At 51.3% G+C, this 17,490-nt stretch overlaps 1 protein-coding gene across 2 annotated transcripts; it reads right to left on the reverse strand.

Moving 5' to 3' along the window:
- Positions 1–456: 456 nt before the first annotated feature.
- Positions 457–6,573, reverse strand: LOC102399021 (cytochrome P450 1A1). Of its 2 annotated transcripts, none has more exons than XM_006080644.4 (7): positions 6,426–6,573; positions 3,166–4,028; positions 2,485–2,611; positions 2,307–2,396; positions 2,091–2,214; positions 1,859–1,945; positions 457–1,696 (listed from the first exon to the last, which is right to left on the reverse strand). In XM_006080644.4, the coding sequence occupies exons 2-7, from the start codon at positions 4,000–4,002 to the stop codon at positions 1,411–1,413; spliced, it is 1,551 nt and encodes a 516-aa protein (XP_006080706.2). In that variant the 5' UTR covers positions 4,003–4,028; positions 6,426–6,573; the 3' UTR covers positions 457–1,410. The 2 variants fall into 2 exon arrangements, with proteins under 2 accessions (XP_006080706.2, XP_006080707.2); XM_006080645.4 differs by having other exon boundaries at positions 3,166–4,025; positions 6,426–6,551.
- Positions 6,574–17,490: the final 10,917 nt, after the last annotated feature.

Genomic DNA, 17,490 nt, shown 5'->3' on the forward strand with positions numbered 1-17,490 from the left:
AGTATTCTTGCTTAGAGAATCCCATGGACAGAGGAGCCTGGCAGACTATAGTCCATAGGGTCACAAAGAGTCGGACACAACTGAAGGGACTTAGCATGCATCCACGGACAATGAATTGGATGATGTGCTAATGAGTTAGTTCCCCTAACCAGCTTAGGAGGCTCTTGAGGGCACCATTTTTCATTCACTTTATCCCCCCCCAATGCCTGCTTCAGAGAATGTTCTTTATCAATGTGTGATCAGTTAGAGAAGGAGGAAGGCAGTGAAGTGACAGAGTCTTGTGCCCAAACCAGACTGCGAGCTGCCTGAGAGCACTGGCTTCTGAGAGCTCCTGAGAGCACCGCCTCCTCCTCCCCCTCTGTGTCCTCCCACAGCAAAACCCAACACGAGACTAGGCTCAGACTGGGCACGTAGATGCCTTCATTCAAGATTTTAAAAGTCTCCACCAATAAGGACTTCTGAATAATATCTTTATTTAGCTCAGGTAGATAGATATTTCCTACACATTTCTGGATACCTGGGTTAGAATTTTCTTCATGGCTCTCAATAAGCTGCTCTTAAGCTCTCGTATATGGTAAATACAAACATGCAGTACAATACAGGCTAAAATGAAAAGGTCCTTGTATACAAACATTTTTAAAAGACTTTTAAACACAGGGTATATTGAAAGGAGATGCAGTAGAAGGTAACTCGATTACCAACCCCCTCCCTCCTGATCCAGTCCTGGTCCCTGGATTTGGGCCCTCCCTCTGCTCTCTGCTTCTGTTAGACACAAGTCCTCAGCCCTCCCTGGACAGGAACAGGGGCCTCACAAGGCCAGGCGACAGCCCCACCCCTGCCTGCAGAGAGGAAGGTCATCTCCCAGGCAGAGTGTCCCAGACCCTAGTGGTCAGATTGCTCAGCCTTGTTAATGCAGGGAGACCACCTCCATGTCAGTATTCTGGACTGCCTCTCCCCTTCAGTCTTGATGGCTTCCAAATGTCAAAGAGATTGGTTAGGCCCTGGTGGGACCTGCTCTGAATGTTTATCAAGCCAGTCAGCCTCCATGGAAAGCCAACCAGCTTGTGGGCCAGGCCCAAGGGCTTCCCAAAACCTCTTTAGAGGTTTCCGGAGGTCTGAGGACCCTCTAGACCTTCCAGCACAACTTCAGAAGGGCTCCATCAGCTCCTGTGTGGCCCCTGATGTGTCTGCTATCTGTGGTCAGTGTGAAGAAGGACAAGTCCAGGGTGGGGGGCAGGTATGATCCCTCAGGCTTGCCCACAGCTCAAACAGCAAAAAAATCAGCCCGACAATGTCTGTGGGTTTTAGGCTCCCCTGGGCTAGGCCCCTGGCCTGGCTGACCAGACAGGGGCAGTGCTGTCTGTCCCCCAAGAGCACATGGGCTGTCTAGGCTGCAGGGCTGCCTGTCCCCTAAGAGCGCATGTGTGCCTGAAAGTGCTCACAGCGGGCGTACTTCATGGTCAGCCCGTACAGGGGGGTCATGTCCACCTTCACACCCGGGGTCACGCGGAATTCCACCTGATGCAGCAGGATGGCCAAGAAGAGAAAGACCTCCAAGCGGGCAATGGTCTCACCGATGCACTTCCGCTTGCCCAAGCCGAAAATAATCACCTTCTCACTCAGGACTTTGTTGACAGTGCCATCAGCAGTAAGAAACCGTTCTGGCCGGAACTCAGATGGATCCTCCCATAGCTTCCTGTAATCAGAGAGAAGCAGGTGAAGAGGCAGCCTGGGGACTCAGAACCATCAAGCGGGTTGAGCCCCATCTGAAAAGAATAGGGTTCAGGCAAATGGCCCATAGACAGCAAAGTGTGAAGCTCAGGAGCGGCGGAGCTTTCCCTGCCCCCTCTCAACTTACTGGTCATGGTTGATCTGCCACTGGTTCACAAAGACACAGCGCCCCTTGGGGATGTAAAAGCCATTCAGATTGGTGTCTCTTGTGGTACTGAGGAGGGAGGAAGCTCAGTCAGGCTCAGGCCCACAAGCAGATCTCCCTGCCTCCCATACCCTGTCCTTCCTACCACCCTGATCAGGTACATAAACTGAAGTAAGGCCCAGCATCAGACAGCAGCAGATCCACGGGGCCTCACCTGTGTGGGATGGTGAAGGGGACAAAGGAGGAGTGTCGGAAGGTCTCCAGGATGAAGGCCTCCAAATAGGGCAGCTGGGGTCTGTCAGAGAGCCGAGGCCACCGCGCCCTGCCAATCACTGTGTCTGCAGAGCACAGAGAACCAGACAGGTCAGGGGCCATGCAGACGTTGGCTGGGCCTCCTGCCTTGAATGCTCTGAGGGAAGCCACCACCTACCCAGCTCCTCCTGAATCTTTTTTTGCACCCTGGGGCTTGTCACCAGGTACAGGAGGCTCCAGGAGAGGGCAGTTGTGACTGTGTCAAACCCTGGCCAGGGGAGAACAGAGGGAGAAGTTAGGTGCTTGGTGGGTCAGGGCAGCTGGCCATAGGAATGGTATAATGGGGTAGTTCATACCAGCTCCAAAGAGGTCTACGACGACATTAACGATCTTCTCATCCGACAGCTGGATATTGGCATTCTCGTCCAGCCTCTTGTCCTGACAGTGCTCAATCAGGCTGTCTGTGATGTCCCGGATGTGACCCTGGGTAGGGAAGGCCCACAGGTAAGGAAGATCCCAAACCCAGAACTGCCTCTCCATCCAGACCTGGTCCCTTCCCATCCCTAGCATCTTCATCCAAGAGGTGACCACACCCCCCACCCCCCACGCCCCCAGCTTCTCTTGTCTCTCCAAGGCTCTCTCCTGACCCAGAATATTTGCAGCCCCAACTCAAGGGACATTTGACACAGAGTCTAGTAATATTGTCATCTGCACATGCCCTTTACACCTTTCTCTCCCATGAGGCCAGAAGATCAACTCTTTAACTCTTCTTGGTTCCTGCCACAACTAGCCCAGGGTCCTGCATGGACTGGCTATCTACAGTAGATACTGCTGTGTGATGGAAAGTTAGAGGGGCTGGACAATAAAAAGTTCTATTTTCCTGCCAAGGATGGAATCCCCTCCACTACTGGCTTCAAAATCCCAGGCTGAAGGCCTGTGAGATCCTCCCAAACTCTACTCTGCTCCAGCTATCTCTGACTCCTGACCCCTGACTCTACCTGCTCCCTACCACCCACCTGCCTCTCCCTAGTCTATACCTTCTCAAACGTTTTATAGTGTTCCTTGACTATCTTCTGTACAAAGACGTAGAACCTCCGATTCAGGTCCTTGAAGAGGTCCAGGGCAGTGTTGGGCAGGTAACGGAGGACAGGGATGAAGTCAGATGGGTTCCCGGAGGCAGCTATCTCCCCAAACTCATTACTCAGGTTGATGAGGCTAAGAAACTCTTGGTCATTGTGGTCATAGCGCCGGCCAAAGCATATGGCACAGATGACATTGGCCACTGACACCACTATATACCTGTAGGGGTCAAAGCGCCCAGGCCCTGACATCAGCTCCTGGAACTTGCCCAGGAGGTACTCGGCCTCCTTGTTCACATGCTCTTCCAGGTAGCAGGAGGACGAGGATGCCGGGTCTGAGGCGGTGGAGAAACTCTTCAGAGCATTCTGGGCCAGGCGTCGCCGGGCAGCCCACACCGGTCCAGAGTCTGGGTTGAAGGTCAGGCTCTGGCCATCAGTGATCAAGGTGAAGCTGTAGAGGTCTGGCCGGCCCTTGAAATCATCGCCCTGCCGCACCAGGGCCTGCCGGATGGTGTCCAGGCCGCTGAGCACCAGCACGGGTGTGCAGCCAATGCGGATCTGCAGCACGTCCCCATAGCGCTGGCTCAGCTGCGACAGGACCACGTGTGGGTTCTTCCCCAACATCAGCATGTGCCCGAGCAGGGGCCAGCCCCAGGGCTCCGGGGGACTCTTCAGGCCTTGAGGGACCCGAGGCCGCCAGGTCCTGACCACCCAAAATACCAGGCAGAAGATGGCAGAGGCCAGGAGAAGTTCTGTGGCCGAGATGGGGATGGGGAGTCCAAACACAGAAAACATGATCCACGTAGATTCCAAGGTGGCTGCTGAGAGGTGAGATGGGAGGAAAAGGTCAAAAGATCTGACACGTGGATGGAAGGAGCCAGTGTCCTAAAATGTCAGCACACCAGTCAAGAAAAGGGAAAACCTTATCCAGAACTGTTCACTGGGCATGAAATGGGAGAGGAGATAGGAGAAGCTGTTTGTGGAGCTGCCAACTCCATACCAAGAATTTCAGTCATTCTTCATTCAGTCCTGGCCACAGCCTTTGTGGTAGGCAGCACTGAGACTCAGAAAAAGTACATAACTTGCCCAAAGTCACACAGCCAAGCAACAACAGAATCCAAACCCAATCCAAACTTGTCTAATTCCAGAACACCTTACCTGCCATATCAATCTCAGTGTCAGTCTGTGATTTCCATAGAACACCTAACTATTATTTATTTCATATTTTCTAAAATCAACACTAAATCCACCCACTTAACACCGTTTCACACAGTAACATCTGTGTGAAAATACAGGTTTGTTTTTTCCCCTAACATATATTAAAATAAGCACATAATCGATGTGTATCACCCAATTCCCCTTGAGTATTACCCATCCAACTTGGGATAACACTACCAAAGAACTAAGGATCCCCTCTTCTTCAGCCTCATTTCACATTTGGGGAAACTGACCTCCAGAGGAGGCACTGACTTGGCTAAAGGCACCCAGCTCTCAGACAGAGCCAGGACTCAGACCTCTTGGGCAACGTTCCCTGGAAAGATTCATGGCCCAGTCTTCCCTGTTTCTATGTTCCTGTCATAGGCACCTCTCTTTGAAGAGTGGTCAGATCAACTGATGGAAAGGAATCTTCTCAGTTCTCTACTGTTCAAAGCCAGGATCTAGGGAATCTGGCCAGACACTGGGACACAGTGGGGAGGGGACAGGGGACTGCCCCCTTTTCTTACCGTCTAAGCCACAGTGCCCTTAGCCCCAGCTCTCTGAGCTCAGCGGACTCTTTTTAAAAGCAGCTGGAGGCCAACTAGATTGAGGCTCCTGGTCACAAAATTCCAGGCCAAGGTTTTCACAGGGCTCAATTCTCAATGAATGAATAGTCTGGACCTCCCCCATTTGCCAGTCACTCAAGAGCTGTGAATAAATGGAAGGATCCCACCAGGCAAAGGCTGTAAGAAAACTCTGGACTGGAATATGGGAAACTAGGAATGGAGCTAAATTTAATGGACACTGACACAATACTTTCTCTCTCTAGGTTCAGTCTAGAAAGGGTGTGCAAATTCATGGACTCCTCTCTTTGAGGCGTGGGGCTATGACAGGGGCATCTTACTGATGCCCTGGACTGGAGGTCAGGAGACAAGGGTTCCAGGTTTTATGACATGGCCTTGGATTGGACAGTTAGTTCATTTTACCCTTCTGGGCTTCAGTCACATCACCTGAGAGAAGTGATGGGACATGATCTCTGATTCAGGGTACCCAGCTGATCTCAGATAAGAGAAAACTCAGATCTTTCCTTTGAGGTTAAGCATAGTCTGACTAGTGAAGTTTCCCTACAGAAGAGCCACCCAAGATGGGGAGGTTTATGGTTCCTATCTGAACTACTATAGCTGTTTGTCTAGGGAGGCTTCCTGAAGGAGCTGAACCCCAAAGCACACTTGAGTCCAGACTCCTTGAGTGAAGTGGGGACACTTCTAGGCCTTGGCGTGCCATGAGGTCCCCTTCTGCACACTGGGTGCTCCAAAGACCCCTAGCCTTAGTAAGATGGTAGGAGGCCAAGAGAGGTGTGATTGCTGAGTTTTTGGGGTCAAGTTTTCTGCAGAGGACAGTCTCCCACACTGATCCACCCCCAGTGGAGGCCAGAGAAGATAGTGGGACAGCGAAGGCCCCTGGACAATGCCCAGGACTCCCTCTCAGATCAGCCTCCTTTGTCCAACCAACACCTCTCAGCACTGACTAGCTATGCCTCCGGAGGGTGGCCCCAGCCAGGAGCAGCTTTTGGATAAGGCAGGGTACAGCTGGTAAGAACCCAACTTGCCTCCTTGGACACCCTGACCACGGAGAAGCCTCCTCCTCACAGAGCCTGAAGGAGTGCTGTACTGGCCCCCAGTCTCTCACACCTGCATCCCGTTCCAACCTTCCAGGTGACCTCCATGGGGAAGCCCCCAGGCATTCCAGGAGTCAGTAGGGGATGAGCTGGAGCCTAAGTCCTGGAATGCTGAGAGGGGAGCAGTTCTGGTGCTACCCATGGAACCTTGGGTAAGTCCAGCCCTTCCCCTGGCTTCGGTTTCCCCACTTAGTGAGGGAAACTGGACTGCCTCCTTACTAAGGACACTCATAGCCTCCTTTTTTTTTTTTTCTTTTGAGGTGCTAGACCAGGAAGACATGGAAGCGTCAAAATTTTCCTTTTGGCGGAGGGAAGTGACAACCCAGAAACCCCCAGCACTCACCTGTGGCTGTGAGGGGGTGCAGAGCTGGGCTGGGAAGAGTGGTCTCTGGAGCCAGGGACCCCAAAGAAGATCAGAGAAGGCTCCAAGGAATTGTCACCTTCAGAGTGAGGGTGAAAGCAATGCCACCTTTATAGGCGGCTTGGGCGTGTGGCCACGCCTCCCGGAGCGCGGGGATGGGGAAAGAGGGAGGGGCAGGGGGGAGGGGAACTGGTCGCTTTTGGAAGCTTTTGGACCGAGGAGGGAGGGGCGAGAGAGGAAGCTGGGGGATAGGTGAGAACCAGCTCTGGGGATGCCTCGATAAAGTGCTGGCTCTTAAAGGGATGAAGGCTTGGGACCCTTGGGACCCTCAGTTCCAAGGTACCCCTGGACAAGCGCAGAGCCCAATTGGGGAGGAGTTTGGGGAAGAAATCCCATGATAGCCCAAAAGAGGGTATAGGGGTGCTCCATCCCGGGGCACGGGGACCAGTCACCCTCATTTTTGCACCCATTGAACACTGGGAGTGATTCCTCCTCTCTACCAGCAGATAGGAACCAGGCTGGCATGCAGGGGCGGAGCTGCCCGGTGATGACCTCCTAACCCTGTTATTGAGTCCAGGCTCGCGTGAGAAGCACGGCGACCCCAGCCCCGAGGTCACTAGGGCCGGAAGGCCAGAGGCGCCGATGGGCTGGCCCCTTTCCCCAGAGCCTCCCCCACCCCCAGAACCCCCAGAGCCGGACGAGTAGAAGTCCGCGCTCCCTGATGGAAGGTCCGGAATGCGGGAAGGGATGGAGAATGTGCAGCATTGCTGAGAGCGCACTAGCTGGACGCGTTGAGCCGCCCCTAGGACCACTCTGCAAACCAAGGGTACTTCGACCCAGGACCCTCGGGCCCTCGAGGTTCCTGGGGCTATTAGCGCTTTGGCAGGGCAGGGTAATCGTGCGGCGAGCGGATCTCCCAGCGGCGGAGGAAAGGGTTAGAAGGAGGCCTTGGGGTGGGGGTGGAGGGCAAGAAAGGGAGCTCAGGGACTACTAAAGGGGGCGGGGAGGGGTGGCGGGCGCAGATGCCTCCCCAGGCTAGCGTGCCTGTGTCTGGTACATCCCTCCAGGGGGCAGAGGTCACGCGGCCCATCCCAGCCCCACCTGGCCGGGGGCGCGGTGCCCAGGAGTTGCGTGAGAAGGACCCGGAGGCCGGCGCAGCCACCCAGCAGCCCAACTCCCTGGCCCGGCTCGGGTCCTGGCACAGTCACGCGAGCGCGGGGGGGTGGGGGGAGTCGGGGGCGGAGCTCTTAAAGGGCCAGTCTCTAGCGGAGCTTGGGGGCAGAGGTAGAGCAAGACAAGCCGCCGAACCCTCGTACGTGCGTGATTGGATGGGTGGTAGGGCGGTGCAAAGGGCCTAGGTTTGCGTGCAGAGCTGAGCTTTTGCAAACAAGCGGGCGCCTGAGTGTGTCCATAGTTTTGGCCCACGCCTGTGGCGGGACACGCAGCCCCAGCACCGCCTGGGTCAGCTGGTCTGTCCCCGCCCCTGCCGAGCCTTCCCAATGTAGGATGTTCAGGCAAAAAAAAAAAAGCTTGTTTAGCTCAATCTGTCTCCAACTAACTACATCACCCACCCTCCGAGCTCAACCGCGCTCCCCAGCCCTACGAATGGCACTGCCATCCGCTGGCCCATGCCAGAAAACAGAGCCTCATCCTACCCATTCACCTCCCACTGCAGTCAGATGCCACCTCGGGCACTGCACAAATAAATATTTACCAAACGCCTACTATGTACCAGACACTGTTCTGGATGCCAGCGACTGATACAGAAGTGAACAAAACTGACAACCTCCTGCTTCACTGTAGCTTACATTGTGGGGCACGGGGGATGGGAGGTGAGGCCAGAAAATGCCTAGAGAGTCTCAGAGGATGAAAAGTGCTATAGAGAAAAATAAGACAGAGAAGGGGTAGGAATCATGTACGGGCAGATTGCAATTCAAAGGACATTGAGGAAAGGACACCCAACCCAGGCAGAAAGGGCAGACACCCAGCCAAGAATCAAGGCACACAGATATCTGGAAGAAGAGTGCAACTGGCAGAAGGAACAGCAAGTTCAAGGCCCTGCACAGTGGTCCTTGAAAGAAGGAGCAGTACCAGGGGCACTGGAAATGTGCAGTGTCCTGTGACTGGGGAGGAATTTGGTGGGAGTGAGGATGCTGAGGGTGGGGCACAGCCCTGCCCTAGATGCTGGGAGCCCCCTGCTGAGAAGAGACTTCCTTTGTGTGAGATAGAGGCACTGTGAGGTCTGAGTCAAGGAAGATCACTGGCTAACATGCTGGGAAAAGACTGAGGGGTAAAGGACCCGTTTCTCCACTTTGATTTCTGTCCATCCTCATCCAGGCCCCCATCATTGCTCCCAGAGTACTAATAACCTCCAACCTGGGTACCATCTGACTTTCAGTGCCTCCAGTTCCTTCTCCACCCTGTGGCATCCCAAGTGTCTTTTCAAAGATGCAGAATCTCATTCCATCACCACCTTGCCCCTCCAGTAGCTCCCATCTGAATAGAAACCAGAATCTTTTGCAGTGCCTAACAGGAATGCCCACTTCTACTTTGGATCTTTCCTACTTAAAGCCTCAGCTAAGACATCACTTCCACTGAGAACACTTCCTGGATCCTTTCCACAGCAAGTTAGATTTCTCCTGGTCTATTTCCAGCATTGCTTCATGGTAATTCTCAGAACATTTGATTCTTGACAGGACACGGACCCAAACTGTCACTCCATCCTCCATGCTCTAACACAGAAAATCACCCTTGGGAAATTGATCTGATAAGCCAAGACCTTGCAAGATATTAATAACAGGCAAAGGAGTTAAATCCATCTGTATTAAGGTGCATGACCAGAGTGTTGAGCCCAAAGTCCTAATGATATAATGGTGGAATTTAGGTAACAGAACAGGCAGGAGACAGGGAGGTATTGCTAGACTTCCATTCTGTCCAGCATCCTTCTATTCTTTCACCTTTGCATCTCAGGCTCTGTCTGAGAATTTTTGCAGTACCCAAGAAAGGTCTATCCTTTACACCAAGTAGGAGCTAGAGCCACAGAAAGTGGAAAGAATTTATGTGGAAGCTGTGGCAAGGAAGGAAGGCACTTCCAAGTCCATCACCCTGCTCTGTAGCCTGGTCTCTCCTTTGGCTCTCAGAGTCCCCAGCAATGCCGTAGCTCTACAGAATCATCACAGAGCTTCCCTGGTGGCTCAGGGGTAAATAACTCACCTCCCAGTGCAGGAGACACAGGTGTGATCCCTGATTCAGGGAGCTCCCACATGTGGTGGAGCCTGTGTACTCGAGCCAGGGAACCACAACTACTGAGCCCGTGTGCCTCAACCACTGAAGCCCGGGAGCCCTAGAGCCCATGCTCCACAACAAGAGGAGCCACCACCGTGAGAAGCCCATGCACTGCAACTAGAGATTAGTCCTCTCTCTCTCCCCAACTAGAGAAAAGCCCGTGTAGCAACAAAGACCCAGAATAACCAAAACGAATAAATAAATAAAATTTAAAAAATAAAAGAAGACTCATGGCAGCCTGCTCTTCACAGCTGAAATACCATCTGCAGAAAAACTCTTCTCTTGGTAAAAGATATGTTGCTTTCCTCACATTTCCAAGGGATTCTTTGTGTGTGTGTGTGTGTATGTGGCCATGCTGGGTCTTCCTTGCTGTGCACAGGCTTTCTTCTGATGTGGCAAGCCTGGAATACTCTCTAGTTGTGGTGCTCTGGCTTCTCACTGCAGTGGCTTCTCTTGTTGAGGAGCACAGGCTCTGGGGCATGTGGACTTCAGTAGTTGTGGCCCATATGCTCAGTAGTTGTGGCACACGGGCTTAGTTGCACCTCAGCATGTGGGATCTTCCCAGACCAGGGATCGAACCTGTGTCCCTTGCATTGGTAGGCAGATTCTTTTTTTTTTTTTATTTTATTTTTAAACTTTACATAATTGTATTAGTTTTGCCAAATGGTAGGCAGATTCTTAACCACTGGACTACCAGGGTCCACCAGGGACGTCCTCCAAGGAACTCTTGATTCCAAAGAAATTTTAGCTACTTAAGCCAATTCCTGTCCCACTTAGCTGGAGAGACTGTAACCAGAACAAAGAAAGCTGAGGGACAAATGACAAATCAAAGCAGAGCCCAGGCTCTTGCTTCCAGGCCAGAGCTCTTCCCAATGTGATTTATTGTCCCAGACTACCAGCAAAGCCCCAGGGGGCCAAAGGTAGACAGGCTCAGTGCCTCGGTCAGAGTGCCCCCTTGTCCCCATCTTCCTGGACAAGAGTCTGAGGCACTGGAGTTATGGGAGGCCCTGCACTTCTCATCACCAAGCCTGTCTTGGAGAATAGCTCAAAAGACAGAAGGAGAACCTCAGGGGACCAGGGCAGACAAAGAGGGAGACAGGCGGGAGGTTAGAGGACCTTGACCTGGAGTTGAACAGCCAATCCTGGGTCAAAGTTTGTATGCCTTTGCGTGAGAAGCTCTTTGGCTAGAATTCCCTAGCAATCGATACTAGGAACACAGAGGGAAGGGTGGGCAGTGCAGAAAGGAGGGGTCTCTGGGCTAGACACAGTTGAGGGTTTTGGCCCAGCCTAGCCTGGAGTCTTCAGTCAGCACTGCTGAGGGCTGTGTGGTCAGGGGATGAGGAGACAACAGACCCAGAATAAACTCACTACCCAGCGGTGGCAGCAGGAATCACACCCGAACAGAGCCTAGGCTAACTCTGGAAATGCCACAGGAGCTGTGAGAAGGCTGAGGGCCCTAGGGGTAAGCAAAGGAATAGAGAGGAGTCCTGGAGTATGAGGAGAATAGGAAGGGCACCCCCGGCACGAGGCAGGGCCGTAACTTGAACAAAGCATGGGAGTGGGAGGTTGGTGTGAGACAGTTTGAGAAGAGTGGAGTTTAAGTGAATATGGAGAAATAGGATTTGTCTTCCAATGTGTCTTCACCCCACCAAGCCACCCACCACCCCACCTGAGATCTGAGCCCTAAGCACCTTCCTCTCTCCTACCTGTGCCCAGAAAGACAGAGAGATTCAGTCTGCAGGATCCAAGGCTCAAATGGGGCAGCCCTGGCTCTCTGGCTCTTGGCTGCTCTAGTCAGGCTAATGATACTTTCTCAGGATAGTCTTGGTCTAAGCCAGTTGTCTTATCTATTAAAAGTTCTCTCTTTCATTCTCAAGAGAGTCTTGGCTTGGGACTTCCCTGGTGGTCCAGTGGCTAAGACTCCAGGCTCCCAATGCAGTGGGCCCTGATTCGATCTTTGGTCAGGGAACAGGGTCCAACAACATCCTGCATGCTGCAATGAAGATCAAAGATCCAGTGTGCCACAACTAAGACCCAGCACAGCCAAATAAATAATTTTTTTTAAAACTAGTCCTGGCTTGGACATACATTATATGGTTACCCCAGTTGATAGTAGAAGACCTGTGAGGGGTTTTGTGTGCCCAGCATCCATTCTCTCTTCATCTGGAAATATCACTTCATTTGTCCTTTGGGGATCACCCCACTGCTACTCTTAGCTGATAGGCTCGGTGGAACTAACCCCATCCCAGGCCCCCAGGCTAACACATGACTCAGGCCAAGCTACTGAGAATCCTTTATGGGAGTTTTAATGAAATTGTTGGAAAAGCAAGGTTCTCTTTCTGCCAGAAGTGGCTAAGCTGGTTAGAAAATAATTCTGGACCTACCAGTGGCCATTTTTAAGAAGCCCATTAGAGGAAAGCAGAACTGAGGGATGAGGGGAGGGAGGGAAGGAATTGATGACACTGAGTAACGAGATCCAGTTATTCCTGAAGCCAGGGAAGTTCACCATAGAACTTCTCTGTTATATGAATTGATAGCATCACCACCTCTCCCATCTTCTCCTTTCTCCCCTTTTCCTTCTTCTTTACCACTTCCTCTTCTTTCTCCTCCTTCTCCTCCCCCTCTTCATCTTTCTCTTCTACTAGGAGTTGGGTTTGGGGGCTTGAAACTGAAAGGATTAGAGCCGAAACCTGCAGGCCAGAGAGGCTTACCCAACAGTGCTCTCTGTGTGATTAAACCTCAACATTTGAGGCAGATCCAAGAAGTCCTGGGCAGGTAGGACAGAATCCTAAGAAGTTACTCTTATCTAACAGCTTCTGTGCCAATGGGTCTGCCCCATACCAACAATGCCTCCATCAGCAGCATTGTGAGAGGCTAGTTTTATCTCCAGAAGGCCCCACGATGGAGTTGAGGAGTTGCTGGCTGGGGAGTGTCTGGAAAGAACCCACGCTTGAGGCAGAGACCATCAGATGAGTCTGTGCCATCTCACTGCACTAGGAGCAGAGTTCATGCCCTGCTGGCTGGCTGACACCCTCCCTGGCGGGGAGACACCCTGGGAAGGAAGGTGTCCTATTTTCTCTCCCAGCTGCTAGCTGAGAAAGAGATACCATCCTTTCCCCAAGTTAGTTTTTGAAGACTCTCAGAGGAAACAGTCCTTATAATGGCCCTCAAGACCTTTCCAGCTGTGGCTCCCGTGGCCTCTCTGACCTCCTCTCCTATCCCTCCCACTTCCCTGGCTCACTCCTCTCCAGGCACCAGAGCAGCCTGAGGTTCCTAAGATACTCCAGGCAAGTCCCTCCCCGTATCTGTCAAGATCAGTCCTTTAAGGAAACAGAGGGCCCCCTCAAACTGAGTCATTGAGGAGAATTTAATAAAGGAACCACTCACAAAGATTCGAGGTTTAGGGAAATCAGTAGGACAATGCAGCAGCCCAGGGCAAGCAACAGAAAGGCCAGATGTGATGGGAGGAAGGAGCAGAAAACAGAACCCAGAGAAGGTGGCTGTGGTAAGGCTATGGAGAGGACCTGGAGCCTTTGGGAGAGTTGTAGATGGCATGCCAATACCCTACAGGGAGAGAGCCTAAATACTCTGACCTCATTCCATTCACACCCTCTGATGTCCTGCTGGTACCTTCCACAGACTGAACCTAGCTAGAAGCCAAAAAGCAGAGGGTCCATGCCTGTAGCCCATGGAAGTCAGTCCTCGGGGACTGAGAGAAGAAGGGTGGAGAGTGGTCTGGAGAGGCAAATGGACGGTATTGACATCCGGCCTTTGCTTCTGCCATTCCTGCCACCTGGAGACGCTTTCTCCTCAGATCATCATATCTTACTTCCCCAAATATCATTCTCAGTATGCGTTCCTTGGCCATCCTATGTAAAACTGTTACCCTGAATCATAGTCTCCATCCCTCTTCTTAACTTGCTATTTATTCGTAGCACTTGTTTGACAGGTCTATGGCACTGAACAAACTTTGAACATACTATGTAGGGACTTCCCTGGTGCTCCAGGGGCTGAGACTCCATTCTTTCAATTCAGGGGGACTAGGTTTGATCCCTGGTCAGGGAACTAGATCCCACGTGCAGCACGAATAAGAGTTCGCATGCCGCAACTAAAGATCCCAGATGCTGAAAGATCCTGAGTACCACAACTCAGACCCGGTGCAGACAAATAAATAAAAAATAATTTTAAAAAATATAGTAGCTGCTCCCCACATGTGGCTGCTGAAAATTTCATACCTGCTCTGTATTTTACTTCTCAATGCTCTGTATGGTCTATATTCCTCAACTGAATGTAAGTGTCTGTAGAACACACACTTTTGTCTGCTGTGCCCAATGCTTCATCAACAGCAAACTGGCACATGGTGGATGCCAAATAAATATTTGTTAAATAAATGAATTGCTGTGGTTGTTCAGTCGCTAAGTCATGTCTGACTCTTTGTGACCCCATGGACTGCAGCCTGCCAGGCTTCCCTGTCCTTCACTATCTCCTGGAGCTTGCTCAAACTCATGTCCATTGAGTTGGTGATCCAACCATCCATCCAACCATCTCATCCTCAGTCGCCCCCATCTCCTCCTGCCCTCAATCTTTCCCAGCATCAGGCTTTTCCAATGAGTTGGCACTTCGCATTGGGTGGCCAAAGTATTCGAGCTTCAGCTTCAACATCAGTCTTTCCAGTGAATATTCAGGGTTAACTTCCTTTAGGATTGACTGGCTTGATCTCCTTGCTGTCCAAGGGACTCTCAAGAGTCTTCTCCAAGCACCACAGTTCAAAAGCATCAATTCTTTTGCATTCAGCCTTCTTTATGGTCCAACTCTCACATCCATACATGACTATTGGAAAAACCATAGCTTTAACTACATGGACCTTTGTTAGCAAAATGATGTCTCTGCTTTTTAATATGCTGTCTAGGTTTGTCATAGCTTTTCTTCCAAGGAGCAAGTGGAAAATGTCAAACCTCCAAATAGGAAAATATGTCAGGTTTGAAATGGTAGTGACCTGGTAAGATTCTGGGTCTTGTTAGGCAGGGCACCTAGTCCAAAATGGCTGGCTGAACGGATCCCCTCTCCAAAGCCAGGTCCCTTCTTCAGTACCTGCCAGATAAGTGCTAGTCATCCTGTTGCCAGGAGACACGTGATCAGGCATGGTCCTGCCTTAAGAAGCTCATCTCAGCCTGGCCCAGCTAAGGCATCTGCCTCATGCCACCTTCACATTAGCCCAGGGCCAGCATCTGGACTGCGTCTCACTGTTGACCACATGGCCATGATCACCAGGAGTCCTTGACTGCTTTCAGTTTTGGAGTCGCCTGGTTCCTCTCAATAGGTCTCGGATCCTCTCCCCACAATCGGGCTCCACCACAAAAATCAGAAGAGACCAGGCACCGTAGCTACTCTCAGCAGAGAGAGCTCTGCAGGGTTGGGACAAGAGGGCTCCATATTTTGATGGGCGGGAAGGGCTGCGACAGTGCAGACCCAGGGACACTGCCCGGAGAAGGGGCTAAGGCATGCCCCAGAGCCCGGAGAAGGGGCTAAGGCATGCCCCAGAGCCCGGAGAAGGGGCTAAGGCATGCCCCAGAGCCCGGAGAAGGGGCTAAGGCATGCCCCAGAGCCCGGAGAAGGGGCTAAGGCATGCCCCAGAGGTTCTCCAGGTACAACATAATGGAGATGAAGGCAGACCTTCTTTTCCCTTTTTCTCTTCTTCCTTCAATAATATCAAATATGATTAATTTAGGCCCACACTAGATATCATAATTTGACTAATTCTGCTCTGGTTGGCAGTTGTCTTTATTGTTGGGAAAATGTTTGCTGAGCCAACGAATTGTGAAAACAGCCTTGCAGGGAAATGTTTGCACTACTGTACTGAAGGGCAAGTTCAGCAGCTCAGGGGACTGTTCTGTTTCCAAGTTAGAGATGCCCTTTTACATATAAACACAGAGGTTTGCTGATAATGAATGTTCTAGTCCTCTCAGCAAAGCAAGGTCTCCAAGGACCCTGCTTCATCAGCCAAGTGCTCCTGGACGTGCTCACAGTCTTTGCCAAGAAGGTGGCCCTATTCAGACCTATCAGTGCACAGCCTGGCTGTCCTACCAGCCCGTCAGGCCATTTCGTTAACTTTAGAATCCTTTCCCAACTGCTTCTCAACTTGTCAACACCCAAGAGCCCTTCCCTCCACTTTCATTTTTCCTCCTTCCCAGCACCCTCCCCACCCCAATTTTATCTAAGTATCCTCCATCTTTCTTTGCAGGGTTATGTGCTTCTGGGGAGGTGGGCCCCAGGGAATGGGTCTTGGTTGGTCTGAACCAGTCATTGTGGCCTAGTTACCTTGGATGAATCTGTAACATGATTCTGGCCAATATTATGTTGTAGAGATCTGGTGGGACTAAACTGAGGAAAGATTTCCTCACTCTTGACTAGAAAATCCCATGGACGGAGGAGCCTGAAAGGCTGCAGTTATGGGGTCGCGAAGAGTTGGACACGACTGAGCGACTTCCCTTTCACTTTTCACTTTCATGCATTGGAGAAGGAAATGGCAACCCATTCCAGTGTTCTTGCCTGGAGAATCCCAGAGACAGGGGAGCCTGATGGGCTGCCGTCTATGGGGTCGCACAGAATCGGACACGACTGAAGCAACTTAGCAGCAGCAAAAGGGATACATGACAAGAGATGCACTCTTGTCCCTCTGACCCTTGTCCTGTCTGGATATTATGGCCGGAACTTTAGCAGCCATCTTGCAATCCTAAGGGAGACAGCTTAGGGGGAAAACTGATATTCCAGGGATGGTGGAAAAGAAATTTTCAAAGAATCATTTTATTATTCAAGTTCCTTGCAAGAACAGAAACCATTCAAACTAGATCACTGAGAAGAGTTTAATAATGGGATTCTTTATAAAGGTGTGAACAGGGTATAGAGAGACTAACATAGGACATTGTGGTACCATATGACTGGTAGCAGAGAGGAGCCCTTGCTGTCTTGGACCTGAAGGGGCAAGAAGAAGGATCTGTTTCTGGAATCCAGAGGGAGAGACTGTAAGTAAAGGAGAGCTACCTGACAACAGCCATGGCCTAGCGTGGTGACTTTGCAGGGAGGGTCTGGAGAAAAAATACCCCAACTTCACTCTCCTCCCACCCTCCCATTTCATGTCAATACCTCCCATTGACAGAACCCAACAAGAAGCCAGAAGATGGGCAGCCCATTGACATAGTCTGCAGAGATCAGCCTCTCAGTGCATAGAGCAGGGCGGAGAAGGGGCGGGGGTAGTGAATGTGGAGGTAAAAAAGGATTTTCAGCACAAGCTGGGTCTGCAATAATCTCGTTCATCTGTTTGTTCTCTTGTCATTCTCCTCTACAAAGACAAGGTCTGTCTTATTCGCTGCTATAAGTATCCTCCTAGAACAGTGGCTGGCAACATAATTTATGCTCAAAGACTACAGTTGGACATCCACGATGTAACAGGCACTGTACTGAAAACTGAGTGACTAAGAACACAGTTTGTCTCAAGTTGTTCATAGTCTAGAGAGAGCAAAGGAAACCAAAGTGATATGGCACCGTGGTGTTTGTGCCATGAGAGAGCTATGCCCAATGGAGGAGGATCTCACCCAGAGTAGGGTTCAGGACACCCTGCCTCAGGTGGACCTGGAGCTGAGTTTTGGAGGATTTGCTTTAATGGAGAGATGAGAATGCTTTGTCATGCCTGCATCATAGTACTGCAATATAAGTAAGCATTTCTAACCTGGAAGCAATTAATTTCCATGAGCGTGTTTGTTGG

The sequence above is a fragment of the Bubalus bubalis genome, chromosome 20 (genome assembly GCF_019923935.1).
Source record: "Bubalus bubalis isolate 160015118507 breed Murrah chromosome 20, NDDB_SH_1, whole genome shotgun sequence".
Classification (NCBI taxonomy): domain Eukaryota; kingdom Metazoa; phylum Chordata; class Mammalia; order Artiodactyla; family Bovidae; genus Bubalus; species Bubalus bubalis.

Bases quoted from the DNA above. Each gene is read 5' to 3' on its own strand.
- LOC102399021 (XM_006080644.4), bottom strand. From the start codon at position 4,002: ATGTTTTCTGTGTTTGGACTCCCCATCCCCATCTCGGCCACAGAACTT. The intron at 2,215-2,306 runs GTAGGTGGTGGC...TGTGCTCTGCAG, and splicing joins AAAGATTCAGGAGGAGCTGG to ACACAGTGATTGGCAGGGCG. The intron at 1,946-2,090 runs GTGAGGCCCCGT...CTCCCTCCTCAG, and splicing joins CCCTTCACCATCCCACACAG to TACCACAAGAGACACCAATC.